General features: G+C 33.4%; 1 protein-coding gene and 1 non-coding gene across 3 annotated transcripts; one reads left to right on the forward strand and one right to left on the reverse strand.

Annotated features, from left to right (window-relative positions):
• Positions 1–5,638: 5,638 nt before the first annotated feature.
• LOC123894349 ((+)-neomenthol dehydrogenase-like) lies at positions 5,639–11,028 on the forward strand. Of its 2 annotated transcripts, XM_045944324.1 has the most exons (5): positions 5,639–5,803; positions 5,908–6,154; positions 9,441–9,515; positions 9,703–9,879; positions 10,398–11,028. In XM_045944324.1, exons 1-5 carry the CDS (start codon positions 5,784–5,786, stop codon positions 10,773–10,775), a joined length of 897 nt encoding a protein of 298 aa, XP_045800280.1. In that variant the 5' UTR covers positions 5,639–5,783; the 3' UTR covers positions 10,776–11,028. The 2 variants fall into 2 exon arrangements, with proteins under 2 accessions (XP_045800280.1, XP_045800281.1); XM_045944325.1 differs by lacking the exon at positions 9,441–9,515 and having other exon boundaries at positions 5,668–5,803.
• Positions 11,029–11,211: 183 nt separating this feature from the next.
• TRNAT-UGU lies at positions 11,212–11,283 on the reverse strand. Its single transcript has one exon. It is a non-coding gene; the product is annotated as a tRNA-Thr (tRNA).
• Between the last annotated feature and the right edge of the window lie 14,222 nt (positions 11,284–25,505).

Below are 25,505 nucleotides of genomic sequence, written 5' to 3' on the forward strand. Positions count from 1 at the left end.
ATTGCTAATATCTTTAGAAGTGCAGCCAAACGTTCTCCCTCCCACCAACATGTTGACTTATAAACTCAAAAATCAATTTTTGGCGTATACCAGATCGGTTTGCCATTTCTACCTCAGCTGCTTGAGCGGCAGACACCCTCCTTTGTGATGGTAACTTATGGTTACTTCTACGGGATGCATGCTCATAATTATGGTCTTTCACAATTACTCAATTTTGTAACTCGTAAGTGCACACTATGCACCACACAGTTACTCAATTTTGTGGTGCATTAATATTGTTTTACATAAATGCAACGACTAGAAGGACATGATTAGATTATACCAATAAAAAAGTTACACTCGTTAATATCCTTTGATTTTATTTTGATCTAATGGCTATTAAGAGTCAATTATAAACTCACATTACTCTATTAAAAAATTAAAAAATTTCCTTTGTTATTTTCTTACCTTCCTTATTTGCTGCAATCTCTTTTAGAATGTTAATATAACTTTATGATTTCTTATAATTTAAAGACATCAGCATTCCGATTTTTCTTTGAACAACTTTTTTTTTTTTGAAATCAAATACTCCAGTGCAATAAAAACATGAATAAAGCAAATTTTAGATGTAAAATTTTCAACCCATTGTTCATTGATCTTTTAACAATTTATCCTTGAAAGAGTTTAATCATAAAATCTAAACACGAGGCACAATTAACAATTAACACAAACTAAAAGACCCATTTTTAATTTCAAATGTCTCAAGCAAAGTAAGAAAAAGACCCCATTTTTAATTTCAAATGTCTCGATCAAAGTAAGAATATGTCGTTCAACACATAATAGTTTCATCGTGGGATTGGTATCAAATGGAACATCCGACTGAATTTGGGGGTGGATATCACCGCCCATAAAAAAACATGGCAAATAAGGAAGGTAAGAAAATAACAAAGGAAATTTTTTAATTTATTAATAGAATCATGTGAGTCTATAATCAACTCTTAATAGCCGCTAGATCGAAATAAAATCAATGGATATTTATGAGTGTAACTTTATTAAAATTAAACTGGTGTAATTTGATCCCTCTATATATATATATATATATATATATATATATATATATAGGGGAGGGATCAAATTACACCGGTGTAACATTTGAGTAATGTTACACCGCTCAATAACGATTTAACGAATACAAATTTTACAAAATCCACCGTTGGATTGGAAGCTTATATCGTATAGATCATCCATGTTGAATTTTACAAAAATCTAAAATCGTTTGATATGTTATTGAGACCGATGAAGATTAATGGTTTATGCGTTTTTATTGAATACCGTTAATCTTAATCTATCTCAAAAACATATCAAACGATTTTAGATTTTTATACAATTCAACATAAATGATCTATACGATATAAGTTTTCAATCCAACGGTGAATTTTATAAAATTTGTATTCGTTAAATCGTTATTGAGCGGTGTAACATTACTCAAATGTTACACAGGTGTAATTTGATCCCTCCCCATATATATATATATATATATATATATATATATATATATATATATATATATATATATATATATATATATATATATATATATATATATATATATATATAAGGTTGCTAGCTAATTTACAACCAACTAAAAACATGTTGATGTAAATTAGCAATGCGCACCTTTTCTAACATGACAAAAAATATAATTGCATTTTTGACCCCTTAATTTTCACAAACTTGCAATTTTGGCCCCCTAACTTTTATAATAGCACTTTTGGCCCCCTAACTTTAGCCCCTTTTCCAAAATTCAATTTTGACCAAGTCAATCCACATGTGACAACTTACTTAAGTGACCCAAATACCACATCATTTATTGCCACATCATCAATTCATCATTTTATTAAAAAAATAAAATAAATGTAGAATGAAGGCACGTGCTTCTTCTTTCTTGTTTCATCTTTCACTTTGCAAAATTTCATGCGGTTGTGCAATGGTAGTGTTGTGTTATGGTTTTCTATTTAATCCCAAAATCAATTTCATCTTCGACCTTAATCTTCTCTTTCAAATTAACTTAAATGTTCAACTTCTCAACCCACACTTGTTCTATTTCAAATCAAGTTGTAATTTTAGAATTGATGTTGTAATTTTAGAATTGAAATTTAAATGAATATCGATTTGAGAATGTGTGTCTCTGATTGTGTTTTATTTCAAAAATATGGATTTGAGAATGTGTGTGTCTGCATATCTAAGAATGTATGAGCTCACCATCACACTATTTCTTCTAAAATAAGGTTTGTTCCGTTAAGCTAACTATTAGTTGAAAAATACATCCTGTATATAATCTATTTTCTTAAAAACTTTAAGCTTGTTGATTAATTATTTCCCTGTTACATAGCCTTAACAATTGTCTTAACAGGCTCAGCAGACAAAAATCAACCAAAACAGAATTCAACATGTGCATAAAGTGTTTTTCTCTTGAAATGGTTTAACAAAACATTGCTTTTTGGTTTTGTTGGCTTTGGAACCTTCAAATCCCATTTAAGATTTTGGACTACGTTGTTTTTCATGACGAAATGTATCATGTGCGTCCCTTCAAGTGTTTTTTTCAATTTTTATTTATTTTCATTTTAATAATTCCACATATGGCATTATATGGTGACTTAAGGGACTTGTCATGTGTGTGTTGAGTTGGTCAAAATTGAGATTTTGCAAAAGAGGTTAAAGTTAGGGGACCAAAAGTGCTATTATAAAAGTTAGGGGCTAAAATTGCAAGTTTATGAAAGTTAAGGGGTCAACAATGCAATTAAGCCAAATCTTTAATATTTAATTATTTAAAACACTAGGAAATTTGGGGTTAGTTAGGTAAAATTTATTAAGAATGTCAAGAATTTTTTGTCCAAAGTAAAAAGGTGCGCATTACTAATTTACACCAACATGTTTTTAGTTGATTGTAAATTAGCAATCCATATATATATAGCAAAGTGCACCTTTTTCAGTTGGACCAAAATACCTATTCTTTTTAATTAATTAACCAAATTACCATCAATGGACGCGGATCCAGTGTCGCGCGCGTACCGCAGGACCATGGTTACAGGCCGTTGATTTCCATCAGACAGCCAAGATCTGATCTCATCAAGACTGTCTGATCAATCAGACAGCCCAGATCATCCGAATCCATCAGATTCCAGCGCGTGGACCACACTGGATTACACCCTGGAGAGAGAAGAATCTACTTTTTAAAAGCAGGACACGTGCCGCTGTCTGATTGGCTGGGCGTGATTTTTTTCTATTTAATACTTTGAACTCAATTATTTCGTTGTAAATTAATTTTTTATTTTTTTTTTATACCAAAATTCATAATTTTTTTTTCTCTACAAATAGAGACTTGGTTCGTTTGATTTGGACACAGAAAAAAAAACCCAATTTTTCACTACCTTAATCTCATTTTTCACTACCTTACATCAACTCACTGAAACCATTCTACCAGGAAAATGGTTTCAGAGTACAAATCTCTGAAACCATTCTACCAGCTAAATGGTTTCAGAAGCAAACACAATTAATAAATTACTCACTGAAACCATTCTACCAGTAAAATAGTTTCAGAGTACAACTATGTGCAACCATTCTACAAGCTAAATGGTTTCAGAAGCAAATAACTAATAATCAACTTACTGAAACCATTCTACCAGCAAAATGGTTTCAGATTACAACTCTCTGAAACCATTGTACCAGATAAATAGTTTCAGAAGCAAACACAATTAATAAATTACTCATTGAAACCATTCTACCAGTAAAATGGTTTCAGAATACAACTATGTGCAACCATTCTACCAGTAAAATGGTTTCAGAAGCAAACATTAGTTTTTAATTACCGTTTTATCTCATTTAATTAACTAAAAATAGTTTAAGGTCTCCAAAAATTTCATAAAATATACCAAAAGTTCCAGAATATTATCTACTATTTTCCTGGTATAATGGTTTCAGTGAGTTGGTTGAGTGGTGCGTGTTAAATTACAACACACAAGTAACGTATTTAGTAGACAAAAAATGAGATTAAGGTAGTGAAAAATTGCATTTTTTTTTCGGTGTCCAAATCAAACGAACCAAGTCTCTATTTGTAGAAAAAAAAAATTATGAATTTTGGTATAAAAAAAAAAATAAAAAATTAATTTACAACGAAATAATTGAGTTCAAAGTATTAAATGAACAAAAATCACGTCTAGCCAACCATTGTGTGACACGTGTCCTACTTTTAAAAAGCAAATTTTTCTCTCTCCAGGGTGTAATCCAGTGTGGCACACGCGGTGGAATCTGATGGATCAGGATGATCTGGGCTGTCGGATTGATCAGACAGTCTTGATGAGATCAGATCTTGGCTGTCTGATGGAAATCAACGGTCTGTAACCATGGTCCTTCGGTACGCGCGCGACACTGGATCCACGTCTATTAATGGGTATTTTGGTTAATTAATTAAAAAAAATGGGTATTTTGGTCCAATTGAAAAGGTGCACCTTGCTAACTTAGACCTAACTAGGGTCTAAGTTAGAAAACCCCTATATATATATATATATATATAATATAACATATTACAGCAACACATATAAACATATTAAAAAGAGATACTAATGAAGTTACCTCTCTACCCTTCTTTCACATGTGCATTTCTAGGCTATATTATGATTTGCTTTGTTACTACTACTTTAATTAATACATATACTAATATTTTGCATTAAATTTCTTGTATCATTAAATATAAAATTTTTATATTAAGGTATTCCCTCTTAGAGCTGTCAAATGGGCTGACTTGGCCCAGCTCGATCCGGTCCGATGGGCCAGTCAAAATAAATGGGCCAGATTGATCCGACCCGATTATTATTTGGATAGCAATTATCAAGTTCGGCCCGGCCCTTGTGGGCTAACTGGGCTAATGGCCAACCCGTCCCATTTCATTTTACTTTTTTTTTCTTTTTATTCAATATTTTTTATATTATTTTGATGTATTAGTTCATAATAATTATCAATTTTATTGAGATATTATTTGATGCAAGTGTAAATAATTTTTACATCAACGGTAAAAATTAATTAAACTTTAATTTTAGGTAAATACACCCCCTTTTATTAAGGTTACACATTTAAATATATATTTTTATAATAATTTATAAATTAAATGATAATTTTTCATTGTTATTATTTTTACAAAAATCACAAAAATGTGTTTTTATCAATTAAATGATGGGCTTATGGGTCAGGCCAAAGCCTGGTGGGCCAGCCCAGCTCAGCCCGATGTTCATACGGGATACATGGGTTTGGCCCGAAAAAGTCCGATTGCATTTTGGACTATGTTTTGTGGCCCAGCCCGCCCAAGATCGTGGGCTAATGGGCCGGTCCATCAGTCCGGCCCATTTTTGACAGCTCTACTCCCTCCCCATAATATAAGCAAAAACTGGTCAACAAAATTAATGTATATAAAAAATGACATATGAAATAAAGTCGTGCTTGTATTTGAAGCCCGAAAACTCTCTACAATGTATTGTATATACTATATATGCTCCAGAAAGTTATTCAAACACGTTACGACAAAGTGGGAAAACTTCATTATTAAAAAATAAAGAATCGTGAGACATATTTAAGGATGATACGACATGTTTGACAAAACTATATATAGGTGTCAAGTTGTCAACCATAAAAAATGATGGGTTTGTGATGCCGTGTCAAATTAGAAGTTGTGTGCAAGTAATATATATCTTCAAAGTTCAAAATTCCCAAGTGCAACATATATTGTTGCCATTGCCAAGTTCCAACTAAAGATGGGAGAACCGAGAGAAAGGTAATAACAAACTTTCTTTCTTTCTTTGTCTTTTGTATACTTTCTGTAACATATTGAAAACATGTTTTTTTCATATTGACATCTTGTGTCTCTTCCTCGATCAGGTATGCAGTGGTGACTGGAGCAAACAAAGGAATTGGATTTGAGATAGTTAAGCAGTTAGCTTCAGCTGGGATCAAAGTGGTGCTTACTGCAAGAGATGAGAAAAGAGGTCTTCAAGCTTTGGAAACACTCAAATCCTCTGCTTTATCTGACTTTGTTATTTTTCATCAACTAGATGTTGCTGATTCTGCAAGTGTAGCCTCTCTTGCAGATTTTGTCAAATCCCAATTTGGCAAACTTGATATTCTGGTAACAAAATTTTAATTCAGTGTTAAATAGTTCATTTTTAGTATGCTTAGTTTGGCCTCTAATTTTTTGAGTATACAAAACAAGATACTTATAGTTCTATGGAGGAACTTAATTAAAATATCTTATTTTTGTAAAACATGTGGATTAAATATGAATATTTTCTTGTGGAGACTAAATTTAGAAGGTTGTAATGTTTGATGAATATACACTACTTCGTCCTGTTTTGTTTTGTAGTAATTAACTGAAGGAATATATAGCACATCCTCAAAAATCTACATAATCCAGAGTTTGACCGCAAAGTAAAATTTTTTTGTTTTCAACAGAAATCGAATCAGATTCTCTCGAACAATTCATCTCTCATCTCAAGGAGAGTTCATTAACCACTTGAGTCCATGTTAAAAATCTACATATTTGGGCTAGACTTGACAATAAAACTCATACCCGCCCAAACCCTACCCGCTTTGACGGGAAAAACCCGAATTGACTGAGTTTGAGTTTTTCTCGATTTCAAAATACGGGGTTGGGAGGGTAATGGGGACATTGATACCCACCTCGAACCCGTCCCCGAACCCGTTCCGCTTATATTAAAATTATATTTGACCTCTTTTAATTTATTTTTTTGACAGACCTCTTTTAAATTAGAAACCCATAAACAATCTCTTAAATTACATTCATATGTTTATTTTTTATTTGATTAATAAATATACCTTTTTTCTCTATTTCTTTTCTTTATTTAAAAAAATATTGTTGAAACAAAATAATTTTGGACTTCTAACTTTCTTTTTAATAAAAAAAAAACTAAAATACAATAAAAATTCATGTGGAAAAAGACATAACGGGATATCCGAATCTCGTTGGGGATACCCGATCTCTGTTGGATATGAGTTTGGGGTTATATTTTTTATTACGATTTGTAATTGGGATGAGTTTGAGAAAACCCAAACTTGATGGGTTTAGGTTTGGGAGGACAAAATCCGTCTCTGCCGCGCCCCATTGCCATGCCTAAATTTGGGCTAAATTTGGGCCGATGTAATTGAAACACTATTGACTTGATATTGTATCAGCAACACATACCAGTTCAATAAATTTACCATTTGCATGATTTAAAATATTGTTCTATAGTTTTTTCAATATTTCTTAGATTCCATTGGAAGCCTGCGAGTTAAATCTTCTTTAGATTATACGGATTATAATTACTCGTTGGAGGTATCGATTATTGTTGGGCAATGAGAGGGAGTCTTACTGGATTGAATTAATATATTGGGTTAAAAATGAAGTATACAAGTGACTTTTAACATCACAAATTCACTCAAAACCTTAAATATTATGTTTATGAATCCTCTCACTTACATGTTGCCTAACCTCAGCTCTTCTATTTAATGTAAAACTTTACCTCACACTTAATATATCTCAACAATCATAACTATTAATTTCCGGAACAACTTTCCCGTGGAAAGTGGAGACATTATCATATGGGTCCGAGGATCGAGAATGGGGAGTACTCATGGTCATATGATAATGTCTTCCCTAGTCTCGTCATCCCCACCTTCATTGTCATCCCTAGTTGGTTGTATAAAATGCTTTGCTGCAATTTATAGATCTTTCTATATATTTTAGCATAACCAGTCCTAGTTGCCCTTTTATTGGCTTAGGAAAATTTATTTTAAAATCATTATTTGTTGGAGAGTTTGAGGGAGCTCGAGAGAAAATTCGGGTCAAATGCTTCACGTCTACAAGAAAGAGACACCACATTTCAATCCAAAACCTTAAGGTATTAGGTTAATGATCAAGTCATCTCTCTTATAAATCAAACATTAATTTTTCTCATTCATAATTGATGTAAGACTTCACTCACAATTGAAACCTAACAATCTTCCCCCTAAGTATGAGTTCCAGCATCCTATAATTGATCCAATATCAAGATCCACTCCGGCTCCTCCACTAAGCCGAACCACGGCTCTTATCATGTTGGAAAAATCAGCCATAAAGAAAAAAAATGGAAAACCCACTTTTCATTTCTTCATCTTATTCCTCTAATTCTTCTTCATAGATAAAATCCAGAAATTTAAAATTCAATTTTTTAAAAGAATCATCAATAAAAATTTGCAAAATTTTAACAAAATCTTCGAACAAAATTCCTAAAACCGTAATCTTCATTGGAAGAAACAAAAAACATGATTTTCAACCATCAAAATAGCATTTTTAATCTTGAAGAAAAAACTTATTAATCCTTCACCCAAACAATTATTCCCCTACTTATCTTCCCTTTTTGTTCTACATAGAAAAACCAATCCAAATAACAATACAAAAATTAGACAAAAGAAAGGAAAAAAAAAAACTAGTGCTCATCTCCTACCCCAGAAACTTCATTCCTCAAACCTCAATCAAAGGTTATTTAAAAAGAAGATGTTGGATTTCAAGTGAATGATTAATACTCACATCGAATATGTATGGGAAAAATGTTGAGTTTATAAGAGAGGTTGACCCATTAACCTAATGTTTTAAGATTTTGGATGTAGATGTGGCGTCTCACTCTTTTGTGGTCCTGAAGCATTGTCCCCAATGTTTCTCCGGAGTTCTATTAGACTCCCCAACAGAAGAATATTGTGATTTTTTTCTTACCTGAATTGGAGGAATTGAGCTCTATTTCATTTCTTATTGTATAATTTGAGAAGCAAACCCTTGTGATATCTAACTACATCTCTAAACATTCTAACACAAGAGTACAAAAGAAAAACAAAAACGTCATATATAAGCTTAAAGTGTTTCCGACTGATCCGTTTTCTAACTGAGAATTAGATTCTCTATATCTCCAAAGCAAATATCTAATTACATCTCAACACACTCTAACACAAGAATACGTACAAAAGAAAAACAAAAACAAAAACAAAAACGTCATATATATATATATATATATATATATATATATATATATATATATATATATATATATATATATATATATATATATATATATATATATATATATAAGCTTAAAGTGTTTCCGACCGATCCATTTTCTAACCTTGAATTAGAGTCTCTATATGCTTTCTCCACATTTAGCAACAAAAATATAATTTTTTGTTGGGGTCTTTTTTTTTTTTGGTCTAGTAGCCTAATGACTAGCAATTCCACCCTTAAAGTGGATAAATGGGATTATCAAGATTTGAACCCTGACCCCTGTATATAGCTGACCTAAACTCACGAGACTGCCCTGGCTTCTTTTCTCGGGAGCTTTGTGTTGTTTGTATATATATATTTCATAAATACCGATTGTCATGTGTAGGTTAACAATGCTGCGATTAGCGGAGTTGACATTAAAGACAGAGATTTATTCAGTTCAATAATCCTTACAAATGGGGTTAGTATAATTTAGTCAATAAGAAATGTTGAAATATCATTTTGCTATTTTTTTGATCAATTTGAACATTCTTACAACAAACTTTTCAATGCACTTTATTAAAGTTCATATGATTCATACTAAATTTAAATGAGACTTGCATGATTTGATATGGTTCATAAGCTTTTGAGTATTTTTTACATTGCAGGCAGTATCTGATGATGAGTTGAGAAGGGCAACGACAGAAACATATGAGACAGCTAAAGAATGTTTGCAAATAAATTATCATGGAGCTAAAACAACATTTGAATACCTTCTTCCCCTTCTCCAATTATCTGATTCACCAAGAGTTGTTAATGTTTCATCATATTTGGGTGAGATAGAGGTAAGCTATAATTTGTACATCAATAAATTAAGAGATTAATTCTTAGGAATTACTAATTAAGCTTTTATAATTACAATGTTTAAGAACCATTAAAAAAATTGACTTTGCAATAAAAATTAAATATTGGAAAATTGAATCTCTAATTTCATAAATTTCAGTTTATTTTTGTAAGTAGCTTATTGGCTAGAATTTCACCCCTAAAGTGAATAAGCGTACAGTGGTTCAAACTTCGGCCTCTGTATATATAATGTTATGTCACTGTCAACTAAGTTAAGTTTATAGGGACAATTCTTTGTTTCTAATTTTTTTCGCAAACTCCATTTTTCCCATTTAAAGGGAACACATATTTTTCAACATGAAAATAGGAAAGAGTTTAATTATTGTACTATATTGTTGTCACAATGTAAACGGACTATACTGTTTCTCACGGTTTTAATATTATCTTTTTTAGTTTTGATCTAGCCTAACCAATAAATTTACATATATCACTTATATTGATTTTATTGATGTATAATCAGCGTGTATCAAATGAATGGGCCAAAGGAATCTTTAGTGATGTTGATAACCTTACAGAAGAGAGAATAGATGAAGTGTTAAAGGAGTTTATCAAAGATTATGAAAAAGGGTCTCTAGTAAGAAAATGTTGGCCTAGATATTTTGCTCCCTATACCGTTTCTAAAGCTTCTTTGAATGCATATACAAGAATTATTGCAAAGAAATATCCTACCTTTTGCATCAATTGTGTTTGTCCTGGTTATGTCAAGACAAATATGACTGCTAATACAGGTATCTTAAGAGTAGAAGAAGGTGCTGCTAATCCTGTTAGGTTAGCATTACTTTCCAATGGCAGTCCATCCGGCCTTTTTTATAATCAGAATGAAGTCTCTTCATTTTGAGTGATACTATATGTTGTACAATTTTGTGTTTCGACAACGTGGTAAACTGGAATAGGTGTCAATATTTAGTGTCTGATATAACTCATTGAAGACTTAAACCGTCAATAATTTATTGGGGGCTAAAAACCTTCAATAGTGTTATTTTTTTTTTGTTGGTACAAACAATCAATAAGTGTTATTTAAGTCTGTCAATAAATTGAAGTATTCTTGTATATCTGTTTGCATTGAATAAGCTGATTGCATGTTTGTTCTTCATGTGCTTTCAGTGATCCATGCATTAAATGAGTCTTGAAGACTGATCAACATTTAGGCTGAACATTCTAATGTTTATCATTTTATAGGAAAAACCTTCTAATGTTCATACTTTTTTGGGAACCTTTGGTGTGGGGATGCAGCTCTGTAATAGTAAAAACAATTTTAAAAAAGAAAATCAAATTGCCCTCACGCAGGATCGAACTACGGACCTTCAGTTTACAAGACTGACGCTCTACCACTGAGCTATAAGGGCCACTTGTGTATTTTTTTTCATGCCGATTAAAAATCTAAGATTAATATATGGCTGGCAATTTATATATGTATCTTAGAATAAATCGGCACTCGTTAATTGGTGAATTCTAATTTGAATCAAATCCTTTGTTCTATAAAAAAATAAAAAATTGGATAATTCGATTGAATAAATCAGTCTCGATAACAAAACTGTATAGGTATTAAACTGGATCGAACTGGATGACTCGATCTCTAAAAAAATCATGACACCTAAAAAATATGAAAATTTCAAAATATCATAAGTTCACAAGTTTAATTTTTAAATTCAAATTCTAAATATAGTCATCACACATACAACAAAATAATACAAAATACAAATAAGTTTTGAACAAGTTCTAATATAATCCTCTTTTAGGATTTATGGATTCCAATACAATAAGAACCATTGTTGATGGGGACCTTATTAGTGTTGATAAGTTACAACAGGAAGACATGTGTCCCGCAATGAATCGTAAAGATCATAAGAATTAGACGTGTGTTGATGCTGCTACGATTACTGTTTTGGAGCAGCATAATGGATTTGATGTTACCATGGCTACTGCTCCGGAGAGGCAGAATGTTATTCCTAAGAGGAAGAACGACACTGAGTTTAATCATAGAGCTTCCGAGAAAGTCCTATAAGAGGAAATAACGCAAGTTAATACCGATACCGCACAACATAATGCACGAATCATGGATTTAGATATGCCGGAGTTAATCGCTAACTCGATAGAGGAAGTAGTAGCTGAAACTCAAACTATTTTGCAAAAACCTGCTTTACCACATGTAGTTCTTGATGATATATAAAGAAGATAAAACAAGCATGGGAAACTAGAACAGCCGAAGAGGAAGTTCCATTCACTCCGTACGTGTCTAAGAAAACTAAAAAAAAAAACCTACAGATTGCGTGCAGCCTTAGGAGTTATCCTACTCGGTCAGGGGTCCACCTTCACGATACTCTCCATGATCCTTTCTCGGAGTTTTATATTCGAATATGGAAGTATGACTAGTCGACTTCTCTTGGGTTCGATCGATCTAGAGGTTTTCTTTTTTGGGAAACTTTGCCTCATGTCCTCATTAGGACTAGTTTAGGGATAGTCTCCCTAATTTTGGATTTGTTTTTGTTCTTTTTTTGTTCTTTTGTTTTGTTTTTGTTTTTGTTATTTTTGTTCTTTTATTTCTCTTTGTTTTGCTTTTTATCTAAGGCAAGGTTTGGACCCCCACTTTGTATAGTTTTCCCCTTTTTTTACATTATATATATATGAGCTAAGAGGTATAGGATTAGTTCTACTAGTTACCTGTTCACCTGGGCAACATTGGGTTTAAAACACCGGGTGTTTAAAATTTCATGAGAATAAGAAAAAAAGTTCTTTAAGAAGATAAATAGTATAAATGTTGCTTTTTTTTATTTTTTATAATTTGAAACAAAGAGAGTGCATTCCAAGTTTTTTTTTTTGTTTGTAATCTTATATACGGAATTGACTAATGAAAAACATATTTTAAGAAAAAAAAAATGCTAATTAAAGAAACACTTGATGTGTTTATAATTTTGATACATTCAAAGACTATAATGATCACACATTTAGAGACCACAATAACTATTTATCCAATATGATCTTATTAACGTTGAAAGTTTTTTTTTCTTTTAAAAAATTCAGTATCCGACTTAATGATCGACTAATTTGAGGGGACCAATCCACCGCCCACACCCCATTTAAAGCCGGAGAGATCAATTTGGTGCATAACATCTTAATAACAAGGAATTTATATAATTTCGAGAGTACTTATCATGGAGCTTAAGGATAAGGATTAAATTGAATAGAAAATAATACTTTGGAGACTAAATTGATGATTTATTCACTAAAATTTGGTCTCACACTTGTTGAAACAAAAGCAATATATATTTTCTTTAGTGTTTTGATGATAAAAAATATTTTGATTCGTAAAACAGCAAGAACTGGAGAGGACAGTACAGGACAGAACAAGATAATACATGACAGGACAAAACTGTACCGGAGAAAATATAAGGCGATAATATTTTTATATTCGAAAATAAAATGGGTATTTTCGTGTTTTTTATAGTTGTACCGTGAACAAAAAGTTGTCATGTGGTTCTGTGAGGGACAAAAAATCTTGTTTTTGTCCTGTCACTTGCTGCCTAATTTGTCCAGTCCCATAACCAGTTTCAAATCAAACATGGTACAACAAAAGTTGTCCTGTCCAGTCCCCTATTTTTTAGCGGATCAAACGCACACATGTTAAGAAGATAAATGTGGAAAAAATTTATTGAACTTGTGGTGAATTCAATTCTCTAAACATTAAATTATTTATATCATTAAATGTTATATTTCTATATTTAGGTAGCTTAACATGTGCCCTTAGGGCACAAGTTAACATGACCCTTCAGACGGACACAATACATACCGAGACTTTGTCTTTCTTGATTCCAGATGATGGCGATCCAGACCATCATTGTCCTTTTTTTTTTGAAAATCTTGGTGTGTAGTCTAGATGATGGACAAAATTTTGACTTTGACTTCATTTTCTTCTTCTAGTGTGTTCGTCCAGAACATCGTGTTGTTTAACCAATTGTCTGAGACATCCGACAATTTACACAGTTGTCCCAAACATCATGTAAGACATATGTCCTACCGAGAACAGAATTTTCAGTGTACATAATTTGGGTCAACCCATTTAATCCGATTGACCCAATTAATTCAACCCACAAACACCGGTTTGGGTAACGGGGTAAGCATGACTTTAATTTCATGATTTTTGCTTTTTAGACCCCCCTCTGTTACTCTAGGCCCCATCGTCACCATTTTGCCCTTGTAAAGGATTTCGGCATTTTACAATCCGAAATATCAAGGCTGATGCTTCCATGGACCAGCTAAGCATATGGTCCATGATGGATCATAATGGATTAATAGTTTTAAGGGCTAGATGAGTTCATATCTAATAGTCTTATGCTATACCTTCAACATGCAATTCTTTTTTCTTTCTCTCTCCGATTTTCCTTTTGACAAGACTACTTTTCTCTCTCCATTATAATTTTTTTTTCTTTCCTAAATCCATTATAATTATATTACTTGGTTGCGATTCTAGTAATTTTGGCAAAACTATCTAAATTTCTAAACGAAACTAGTAGTTTTGACACAATCCCTGTGGAGAACGATAACTTATCACTTTATTACTTGGTTGCGATTCTGTGTACTTGCATAACCACCATCAATTAATCACATATTTTACTTATTTTAAATTATTAATTTGATTTTAAACACGTTTACAAATGATCACAAAAGAGCAATTTTAATAAAGTAATTATAAATATTTTAGCATATAGAATAAAAAAATTATGAAATATTAAACTAATGTTGGTATTTTTAAAATTAATGTTTCTATTTTTATTGTTTTTTTATCCTATTTTTGCGCATAGATTTATATATAATTTTTTTTATTGTTTCTATTTTTCTATAATTTCTTTTACAAAACTTTCTATAATGCTGTTATTTTTTTTTTGTCATATTTTATGCATAGATTTATATTTATTCATATTTTTATAAACTTTATTATATTATTTTCAATAAACCTAAAAAGTGATTTTTTTCTTATAACTGTGAATGTAAAGAGTATATTTTTAACATTAAATGCGTTTTTGGTCCCCTGTTTTAATCTTTTTGAACTTTTGGTCATTCTATTTTTAAAACCAGCTTTTTAGTTCCTTATTTTAAAAGTCAATATTTTTTTTAGATGTTAATTATTCGGTATACATTTTATGTGAATATGTACCGGTACATTAGCTGAGGTGGATGATTTTGATTAGTTTACAAATATTATTTATTGATTTTTCTATATCAAATACTATTTGTAAACCAATCACAATCATTCACATAAACCGTGTACATATCCACATAATATATATACCAGAGTCGGTCCTAAGGCCGGATATCAAGTTTTCAAAAAAATATATATACCAGAGTATTCTCCTTTTTTAATCCCCCTCTCATTTTATTGATATGGCGCAGTAATTGCTATGTGGCAATGATGAAAACAATTTTTTTTTCCATATCATTAATTTTTTTTCTTATCATTTACTTAAAACTAATAAAAAAACATAACTAAATAAAAATAAATAATTAAAAACATAATCCAGCATTCAACATGTGAAATCATCCGCCTAAAGCTTCGGTCACCTTGGTCCTTTTAATTTAAGGAAAATGCTAAACAGTGCCACTGAGGCACTCTTTAAGCATCTTAAATAATAAGTTTTTGTTTAAATTTTATGGAAATGTGTGAAGTCAACGCATTGAAAATTGAAATACTTCACTTTTTGGATAAATTATTTCTTTAAAGGGAATGCTTAAAGAGTGCCCTGGAGACACTGTTTAGCAAGACCCTTAATTTAATTAGAATTTTTTAGAATCATTTTCAATTTAATCGGTTAACTTTTACGAAATAGAAATGTTTTTTTTTTTGTTGTGGTCAGGTAGCCTAGCGGCTTGAAATTTCACCTTTAATTATGAATAAGTGGAGTCTCCGGAGTTCAAACACCGGCTCCTACATATAAAATTTGATGTCACTATTAACTGCGTTAAGCTCACGGGTACTTACAAAATGATTTTAATTAATATAAACTTGCACTAAAATAATTTTAAATAATAAAAAAACCTCTAAATTCCAAACTCTGACGTTGTTGCAGATCTGGTATATGGGAAGAACTAGAAGAAGCAGGATACTGAAATTAAGACTCTCGTTCTGACTACAACATTTAGAATAAGAGAAAGAAATTGGGAATATACATGAATTTTGAGTCTCTGTTCTTACAATCTTGAGAACCTTTTTGGGGATTTTGATTTTTTTTGATTGAACTGTTTTTTTCTTTATTTTGAGAGTAAATTTTGCATGAATTTTTGTTGGAGTGGTAGAAAGTGGTAGATATTTTCTTATTGTTTAATTTGAAGGAGATATGTGTTGTTGAAGAGAAGGAGGAAGGTGTGTTGTTAAGAGGAAGATGCTTTTGAGGTGGCATGAAATGCAGAGTACTGAAGCTCTCGGAGGAAGGAGATGAACAACTTCGTCCGAGAAGACTTTTGAATTTTTTAAATTTAATTTGGTGTTAATTAATTACATATTATAGTAATTATTTTTTTTAATAATTAATATTGATTGAAATATTAAAAGGTCAAATTATTAATTTTATTAAAGGTTAAACGTGATTAAATAAGATCATAAAAAAAAAATCATAAAAAGACAAGCTTAAATAATTTGATGAATGAGAGGAGGGAGGAGAAATAATTTGATGGGTGGGGTTTACCATATGACAATAGAATCTAGATTCATCTAATGATCATAAATAATTGTTCATCATAGTCCATCATGGACCATATGAGTCCCTGGTCCATTTTAGAATTTGCCGAAATATCAAACCTCGGTATTGTAAATTACGAAACCATGTTACAAATCGGTCACTTCTGTTACTCATCACAAAACAAGATACTCCTTCAACATCATCATCATCTCATCAGTGTCAATTTCTCCTCTTCCCAATTTCAAACCACCTGAAGCTAAACTTTGCAATTAGATTATACAAGACTTTTGAGATCCTTGCTTCATCTCTTCCCTTGTTCTTTCGTTTTGCTACTGGTGTTTTCGTTGCTGGGTAAGTACCAAACAAGCAATTTAATCAATTATTCCTAACTTCTAAACCCATTTTGTTTGTCACAATGGAAAGATCTGATGCAACCACATAATGGTGGAACCATAAAACAAGAAAGAAAAGATTTCTGGGTTAGAAACGAAACTGATACATGATTACCGAGTTTCAAATTTTAAGTCACGATTTCGGAAGCTGCGAAACGAAATCAAGAGATTCGGAACCTACGAAACGAAAGCAGGCGTTTTCATGAGTAATTCTGATACATGCCCAACTTATTGCGATGAACAACAACACTTGAATCTGACCATCAACATGGTATCAAAAACATGCACCAACCATTTACTGATGTGAACAACAGCAAACTCAAGGTCACTTCTAACCAATCAGTCCCAATCTAGTCAGAAAAATATCCAGACGAGTGATGAACGATGACCATGAGCCACGATAACTCACTCAGCAGAATCAGTGATGTCGTGGCTATACCAACCGCCGCTGTTGAGAAAACCAAACAAGATGCAACAACCCCTGTCGGAAATTGAGAAACACCATCAAATGGGTGGTAGCGTCTTCGTCGATAGTTACAACTCTCGGAGGTTCATGACCCGTGTTGGGGTTGACAAGTGATGCGGAGGGCCACACACCCACCTCATTGAACTATCACTGTCAAAGTCAAAGGCTACGTATTGAGAGTGAGAGATTGTTGTTTTTGAATTGAAAAATCGTTTTTGAAAATATGCCACAGAAAAAATTACAGTCCAGTCGTAAACTAGCACTCTTTTAAGACGTTTAACAACATTACCAAATTTATGCGACGAATACTATCAACCACGAAGTCCCATAATAAAACAGCTCAAATCTATGCCGATACCGAATAACTATTGCACTGTAGATATAGGTAAAAATTACACCCTTGGTATGGTATAAATTAATACCACTCTACTGAAACCAATTGTATATGCACAGGGGCGTGGAGACTCTGTGCAAAATATAAAAATGACCCCTTAATAAAAAAATATAATTTAAAAAAAAAATTGTTGATTTAAATTGCATATAATATAAAAAAAAATCATTCTTATAAACATATAAATTACCAATATTAAATCAATTGCGAGACGCCTCTATATATGCACGACACTATGGATACTCTAAATTGGTGGCATTTACCCACCCACAACTAACTTCGAACCCACTTTTATTTCACATACATATAGCTTGAGTAAACAACCACTTTGATCCCTGAATTTGACACTCGCTGTCATAATAGTCCCTGAATTATCAAAAAAATATTTTAAAATCCCTGAATGTAACTTCCGTTAGTCAGAATAGTCCCTGACGTTAATTTTTAGGAAATAACTGTTTCATAATGCTGATGTGGACGATATGTTGACTTTGTTGACCAATAGGTGTCACTTCTCTTCAAAATTTGATGCCACGTAGGCAGGGACCATATTGAAGGCAAAATATAACAAAAAGGAAGATGAATGTTGAGGGATTAAAGTGACTGATTTAAATAAACCTTGAGGGACTAAATTGACTGAAAGAGAAAATTACCCCAAAATACATAACCCCAAATCAATCTCCATCTTCTTCCTATTCTCATTGAAATTTTATCAATCATAATCTCCATAACCATTTTTGAAATAAATGACATTAGTTTAAATTCGTAATCCAGGGACATATGTTTAATGAAAACATATATATTTTGGCCTTTGAAAGTTAGGATGAGATGCAATAGCAGTAACTGTGTTAGCAAGTTGATATTGAGATTGCTTACCCAATTGAGAATTTTCTCCATCTTGAGACATTTGAAGTCCTAAAGTTGTTGTTTGGTTAAGCAAAGTTTGACCAAATATATAGGTAGTGATGAGTTTGCAAAATTTTGAGAGAATAGAATTTTGAACTGGTTTGCGTTCTTATTGTTAGGGAATTAGTTTGAATTTGGTGACTCTATTAAGTCTAATGTAACAGTTGGAAATGGTGTTGATGCTGAGATAATTGTTATGCTTGATGAATAAGGAAGGATTTCTTGATTTAGGGTTTATATTTTGGGGTGATTTTCTCTTTCGGTCAATTTAGTCCCTCATCGTTCATAAAAAACGGTCAGTTTAGTCCCTCAACGTTCATCTAAAACAGTCACTTTAGTCCTTAACGTTCCTCTTTCTTTATGCTCTATTTTACCTTCAATATGGTCCCTGCCTACGTGGCATCAAATTTTAAAGAGAAGTGACATGTGTTGGAACAAAATTGATTTAAAAATGTTTGCCCCTAAATCTATAAAGGTTTTGATGATAACAAAGTATTAATAAACAATTGGAAGGACTAAAAATTTATTTTAAGTGCGCAGATATAAGCATCATATAAGTCCTGAGTGAAGTTCAGAGGATGTGAACTCAGAAGTTCACAAGCGCTCAGAAGATGTTGGACTTCAGAGGTTACAACGTTCAGAGGATGAAGACTTCAGAACTTCTTGTCTGTCTACAAGCTTCATCAAACTCTGAAGATCTCTTTGAAAGCTGTGAAGATTCCCTTTGCTAGTCAACTCTTCTACCAATGAAGAAAAGGACCTTTCAAGCCTGATCAGTTCAGCTACCTCTGTTCTGTCTGTCCTAACTTGAGAACGTGGGTTTTCAGTTTTGTTAGCTGAATAAGGAAAGTCCACTCTGCAGTAGTCAAAGTACCTGAAACTCTTTCTTAGTTTTGGATACAACCAAACTGCATCAAGACAGGTTGCTTGAAGACAAAAGGTTATCATCTCCAACGGTTCTTTTTGCAACGACTCTTTTCTAGTAGTATATATACTAGAAGATTCAGCTACAACAAATATAACAATTATCAAGAATTGAACGTGCGCTGAACAAACTCTGAACTCTGATATACAAGCTCTGAACCTTTCAAAGTGTTTTTGCACTTCAGCCAAATACTCTGTACTATTTGTATTTGCTCTCTTTAGGTTCATCTAAGAGCATTTGTATATTTTTATATACTTTATTATTCTTGAGGAAACTTAAGCTTGTGTGCTTAAGTGTGAGACTTAAGCTTGTGTGCTTAAGTGTGAAGTCTTAAGCTTGTGTGCTTGAGCATTGTTTGAGAAGTCTCTTGCTTGTGTGCTTGAGCAGGTGTAATCTTGTGTGATTATAGTGAAATCCCTTGGAAGTGCAAGGGGACTGGACTACTCTCGTTTTGTGAGAGGAACCTGTTGGTGTAAGCCCTAGAGGCCAATTATTTATAATTGCATGATACTTGTATTGGATAATTTACTTATTAAATAAAGGCTTTTCCTTATTATGTTTATGTGTTAAATAATAATAGAGTCCCTAGAATAGTAAGTTCATTGAATGGAACGTTAAGTGTGACTTAATCGTGAGAATCCATTACACATGAGAACACTATTCTTAAAACATCCGTAGTCGAGCTTTAATGTGAATTGGGATAACATCAAAACGTAGAGACTATTATGTTGGTAGACTGATGATCACATCTCACGGATCATGGATAAAGAGTTATCAAGTCTTCACATAGATATAAATATTAAGAGTAATATTTATATCGGATTGACCCACCATGAGAATACTACATAGTATGTTATGAAATGTCATAAGATATTCTCATAGTGATAAGTGGTGTATTCCACCCTTCGACCTGAAACCACTATGTTCCCTAGGTGTAGGAGTGTAGTACTTTGTCGCCATTCAAAGTTATCCGTAACAGGATGACTATAAGGTTGGTTGATGGGTATTCCATGAATCATGCTGAGGGACATGAGTGACCTAGATGGAATTTACCCCTCCTACATAACGGGAGATATGTCTACGGGCCCAATATTGAACTTAACAAGGGTGACGTACTATGCCTTGTGTTCAATATAGACATAAGGGTAAAAGGGTAATTATACACACGAGTTTTATCACGGAAAGGTTTGTCAGATCACGTGACATTCTTGTGACTTGGGTAGCAGTGATGTGTTGCTAGATACCGCTCACTGTTTATAATATTGAGATTAATATTATTGCCAACGTCATAGGAACCTACAGGGTCACACACATAAGGACAGTTAATGACGGGAGAAATAAGTATGACTTATCAGTGGGGTGCGATTAGTTACAGTAGGTTATTGGGCTTATGAAGTCCAATAACCACTTTGGCCTGAAGACAACATAATAAGCTCTATAAATAGAGCTTTATGTAATTCAGTCAAGAGTGATACACATAATCTGAATTTTAGAGTAACCCTAAAATTCTCTAAAACCCTAACCGCACTAAATCTCCCTCTACCGTCGTCTTGAAGCTAGCACTAAGAGGTGAACGGAAACTGTTCGTGTGGACCGGCTAGAGGTGCTGCGATCGTGCGGTTCTTGTGATCAATTCAGAATCGAGGAATTGTTCTTCAAAGGTAATAATCGAAACCCTGATCATGTCCATTCGCAAGGATCCACCGAAGGAAAATCTTAAATTTCCGCTGCGTTTTACTCTGTTTTAAATGCAATTTTCCTTCAGTGGTATCAAAGCCACTTGTGAAACCATGAATCGGTTTGTTGTTTATTACTGTTTTATTAATATGGTTTTGAATCGGTATTAATAATAATAACAAGGATTAATAAAATTTGAATGATCGGTTTTAAAATATATATGTGATATATATTTCTGATACGGCGCATCGGTGTATGTGATACATTGATCGTGTCATTCATTCGAACGTTTAAGTGATTGGCGTTTAATTTGGATGATTGTGAGCGTGAGCTTCGGAACCGTTTATGGTGAAGCATCATATATCCAATCGTTCATCTAGAACTAGCAGTCCTGAAACGTTTTGATGAATGGCGGTTGTATTAGGGTTTATAACAATACAAGTGTTGTGTTGTTATATATAAACAGAACATATTGTTCATTGAAAGTTTTAAGTGATTGTCGTGAGCATGGATGATTGTGAGCGTGAGCTTCGGAACCGATAACTGGTGAAGCATCATATATCCAATCGTTTATGGTGAACAAAATCCTGAAACGTTTTGATGAATAATTACTGTATTAATTTTGTAAAAGCAGAGTACGGCTAGGGTTTATATCTGAAGCATCAAGTGTTGGTGCGATTAGGATTCAATGATGAAGTGTAAGGTGATCAATCATGGTGTTTTATTAATTGGACTAATGTAATAATAATAAAATTGTGTGTTTATTATTATTAAAGTTGCATGATGAATGGTTATGGCCTTAGTTCTTCTTTTCGTTTTATTTGGGATTTAAATACGGCCTGCGTGTCGTGCCTTTCTTATATTTTCTTGATGTAATTTCTTTTCTCATCTCACTCCCTCGTATGAACACGAGTTTCTTGTAGTGATGTAATATAAGATTAGCAAATAGGACAGGAAGGACAGCAATGAAGATCTATCTTGGAGAAGTATAGGTTTTTGTTAGATATAGCATAGGTTCTCTCATTGGCTTGAGGGAACAATCACGCTAGGGGCCATAACCATATCATTTTATTATATTATGTATGTTGATGCATGTTATGTATGGAGTGACGTCATTGTATGTAAGCCGTGGTAAGGTGAGATCAAATTAATTATAAAAGCCCTCAAAGGAATTAATATTAAGTTTTATTGCTTTCCAACGAATAGCGCCCTTCAAGATCAATATCGACAAATGTAGGTTTTGCCAACGCGAAGTGCATTGTCAATATTGATAAGTTGCGGTGAGGTAATTTATTTATCCGATCGCTATTTAATGGGTCTAACTTAACTAAAGAGAATATAATAAGATTATATAACTTTAGAAGCAAGTATTGGGTTATTCCATGTGATGGATTAGAATAAGTGTTATTCGCCCAATAGAAAGGATATGAGAGTTGTATGAGATACAATTGGAAAGGAGTTTCCTACCTAAATAACTAAGTTTTGTGTAATCAGCCCAACGCTGACTTAAAACGAAGTGAAATATGGATCTCATTCTCACTAGAAAATCTTCCAACGGGATTTTCCGAATCAAATGTCGAGGGTCATTTGTTTTGAGTAAAATAGTGGGAGCACATGTTTAATTAAAGGCCTAATTAAATGTGTATTAAAATTGTTCAAATACTTATATTTTCACTTTTACAATTGTAGATCACCATGTCAAACACCAATACTTCGAACAACATTTTGCGAAGCATTCTTGACAAAGAGAAATTGTCTGGGACAAATTTTCTTGATTGGCATCGTAACTTGAGGATAGTCCTCATGCACGAGAAAAAGCTGTATGCTATTGAGGAACCCCAACCTAACCCTGAGGATGAACCTGCGGCTAATGCCCCTAAGGCTCAAAGGGATGCTTATCAGAAGCGTCTTGATGATGCCATGGATGCAAAGTGCCTAATGCTGGCTACCATGACCTCTGAGCTTCAGAAGCAACATGAGGACATGAATGCGTTCGATATGATCGAACACTTGAAGACGCTCTACCAAGAGCAAGCCAGGATTGAAAGGTTTGAGGTTTCCAAAGCCCTGTTTTCAGCTAAGCTATCTGAGGGATCTCTAGTAAGTCCACATGTGCTCAAGATGATTGGGTACGTGGGGAACTTAGAAAAATTGGGATTTCCACTTGGAAATGAGCTTGCAACTGATCTGATCCTGCAATCGTTGCCGGAGAGTTTTAATCAGTTTGTTCTGAACTTCACCATGTCGGACATGGAAAAGACTTTGCCACAACTGCTGGGCATGTTGAGGCAGGCTGAGCAGAACATGAAAACAAAAGGGAAATCCAACCATGTTCTTATGATTGGCAATGGAAACAAAGGGAAGGGCAACAAAGGGAAGGGAGGTAAAGGGAAGGGCAAGGAAGTTGCCAAACCCAAACCTACCCCTAAAGCTTTGAAGCCCACTGGGGGAGTTGCAAAGGAGGGTAGGTGCTTCCACTGTAACAAGACTGGACATTGGAAGAGGAACTGCCCAAAATACCTGGAAGATAAAAAGAATGGAGTAGAGAGCTCCAATTCAGCAGGTATCTTTGTTATTGAAATTAATTTATCTACTTCTTCTACATGGGTATTAGATACCGGATGTGGTTCTCACATTTGTACTAATGTGCAGGGGCTGCAAAGGAGTAGAGGATTGGCTAAAGGTGAAGTCGACCTACGAGTGGGAAATGGAGCAAGAGTTGCCGCATTAGCTGTAGGAGTTTTTAATTTAACTTTACCTTCTGGTTTAATAATACAGTTAGAGAACTGTTTTTATGTACCTGCCATTAGCAGGAATATTATTTCTGTTTCTTGTTTGGATAAACTTGGCTTTTCATTTATAATAAAGAACAATTGTTGCTCCATTTATTTAAATGATATCTTTTATGCCACAGCTCAAATGAGTAATGGATTATATATTCTTGATCTTGAAATGCCAATTTATAACATTGATACGAAAAGGATTAAACCTAATGAGTTAAATCCTACATACCTTTGGCACTGTCGTTTAGGCCATATAAATGAGAAACGCATTTCCAAGCTCCATAAAGATGGGCTCTTGGATTCATTTGATTATGAATCTTTTGAAACATGCAGATCTTGCTTATTGGGAAAAATGACAAAGACCCCATTCACTGGTAAAGGTGAAAGGGCAAATGATCTCTTGGCTCTCATACATACTGATGTATGTGGACCATTGAACACACATGCTAGAGGAGGTTTTCAGTACTTCATCACATTCACTGATGACTACAGCAGATATGGGTATGTATACCTAATGAAGCATAAGTCAGAATCCTTTGAAAAGTTCAAAGAATTTAAAAATGAAGTACAAAACCAACTAGGAAAGAAAATCAAAATCCTTCGATCAGATCGAGGAGGTGAGTATTTAAGCCTAGAATTTGATGACTATCTAAAAGAGTGTGGGATCTTATCCCAACTCACTCCTCCTGGAACACCGCAATGGAATGGTGTGTCTGAGAGAAGAAACCGAACCTTGTTGGACATGGTGCGGTCTATGATGAGTCACGCTGATCTTCCAAACTCCTTTTGGGGACATGCTCTATTAACAGCAGCTTATACACTTAACCGTGTTCCTTCTAAAACGGTTGAAAAGACACCATATGAGATATGGAGTGGCAAGAAACCACATATGTCTTACTTAAAGATTTGGGGTTGCGAAGTTTATGTAAAACGTCAAATTTCTACTAAACTTGAACCTAAATCTGACAAGTGCTTCTTTGTGGGATATCCAAAAGAGACAAAAGGATATCACTTCTACAATCCTTCTGAGGGCAAAGTGTTTGTCGCTCGAACAGGAGTATTCCTAGAAAAGGATTTTATTTCCAAAGGAATCAGTGGGAGGAAAGTAGATCTTGAAGAAATTCACGATCCACAAAGTAGTGACACACCAATGGAGGAACAAGAGCAGGATGCCCAAGATGTTGTGACAGAGAACCCTGCTCATGTAACACAAGAACCACGTAGGTCCAACAGGATACGTCAAGAACCTGAAAGATATGGATATCTCATATCGGAACAAGGTGATGTATTACTCATGGATCAAGATGAGCCTGTGACTTACCAAGAGGCCATTACTGGCCCTGAATCTGAGAAGTGGCTT

The sequence above is a fragment of the Trifolium pratense genome, linkage group LG7 (assembly GCF_020283565.1).
Source record: "Trifolium pratense cultivar HEN17-A07 linkage group LG7, ARS_RC_1.1, whole genome shotgun sequence".
Lineage (NCBI taxonomy): Eukaryota > Viridiplantae > Streptophyta > Magnoliopsida > Fabales > Fabaceae > Trifolium > Trifolium pratense.

What these genes read in the sequence shown, in the direction of transcription:
- LOC123894349 (XM_045944324.1), top strand. Translation starts at nt 5,784, where the DNA reads ATGGGAGAACCGAGAGAAAG. An exon ending in ATGGGAGAACCGAGAGAAAG is followed by an intron (nt 5,804 to 5,907) that starts GTAATAACAAAC and finishes TTCCTCGATCAG; the next exon opens with GTATGCAGTGGTGACTGGAG. An exon ending in TTGGCAAACTTGATATTCTG is followed by an intron (nt 6,155 to 9,440) that starts GTAACAAAATTT and finishes TGTCATGTGTAG; the next exon opens with GTTAACAATGCTGCGATTAG.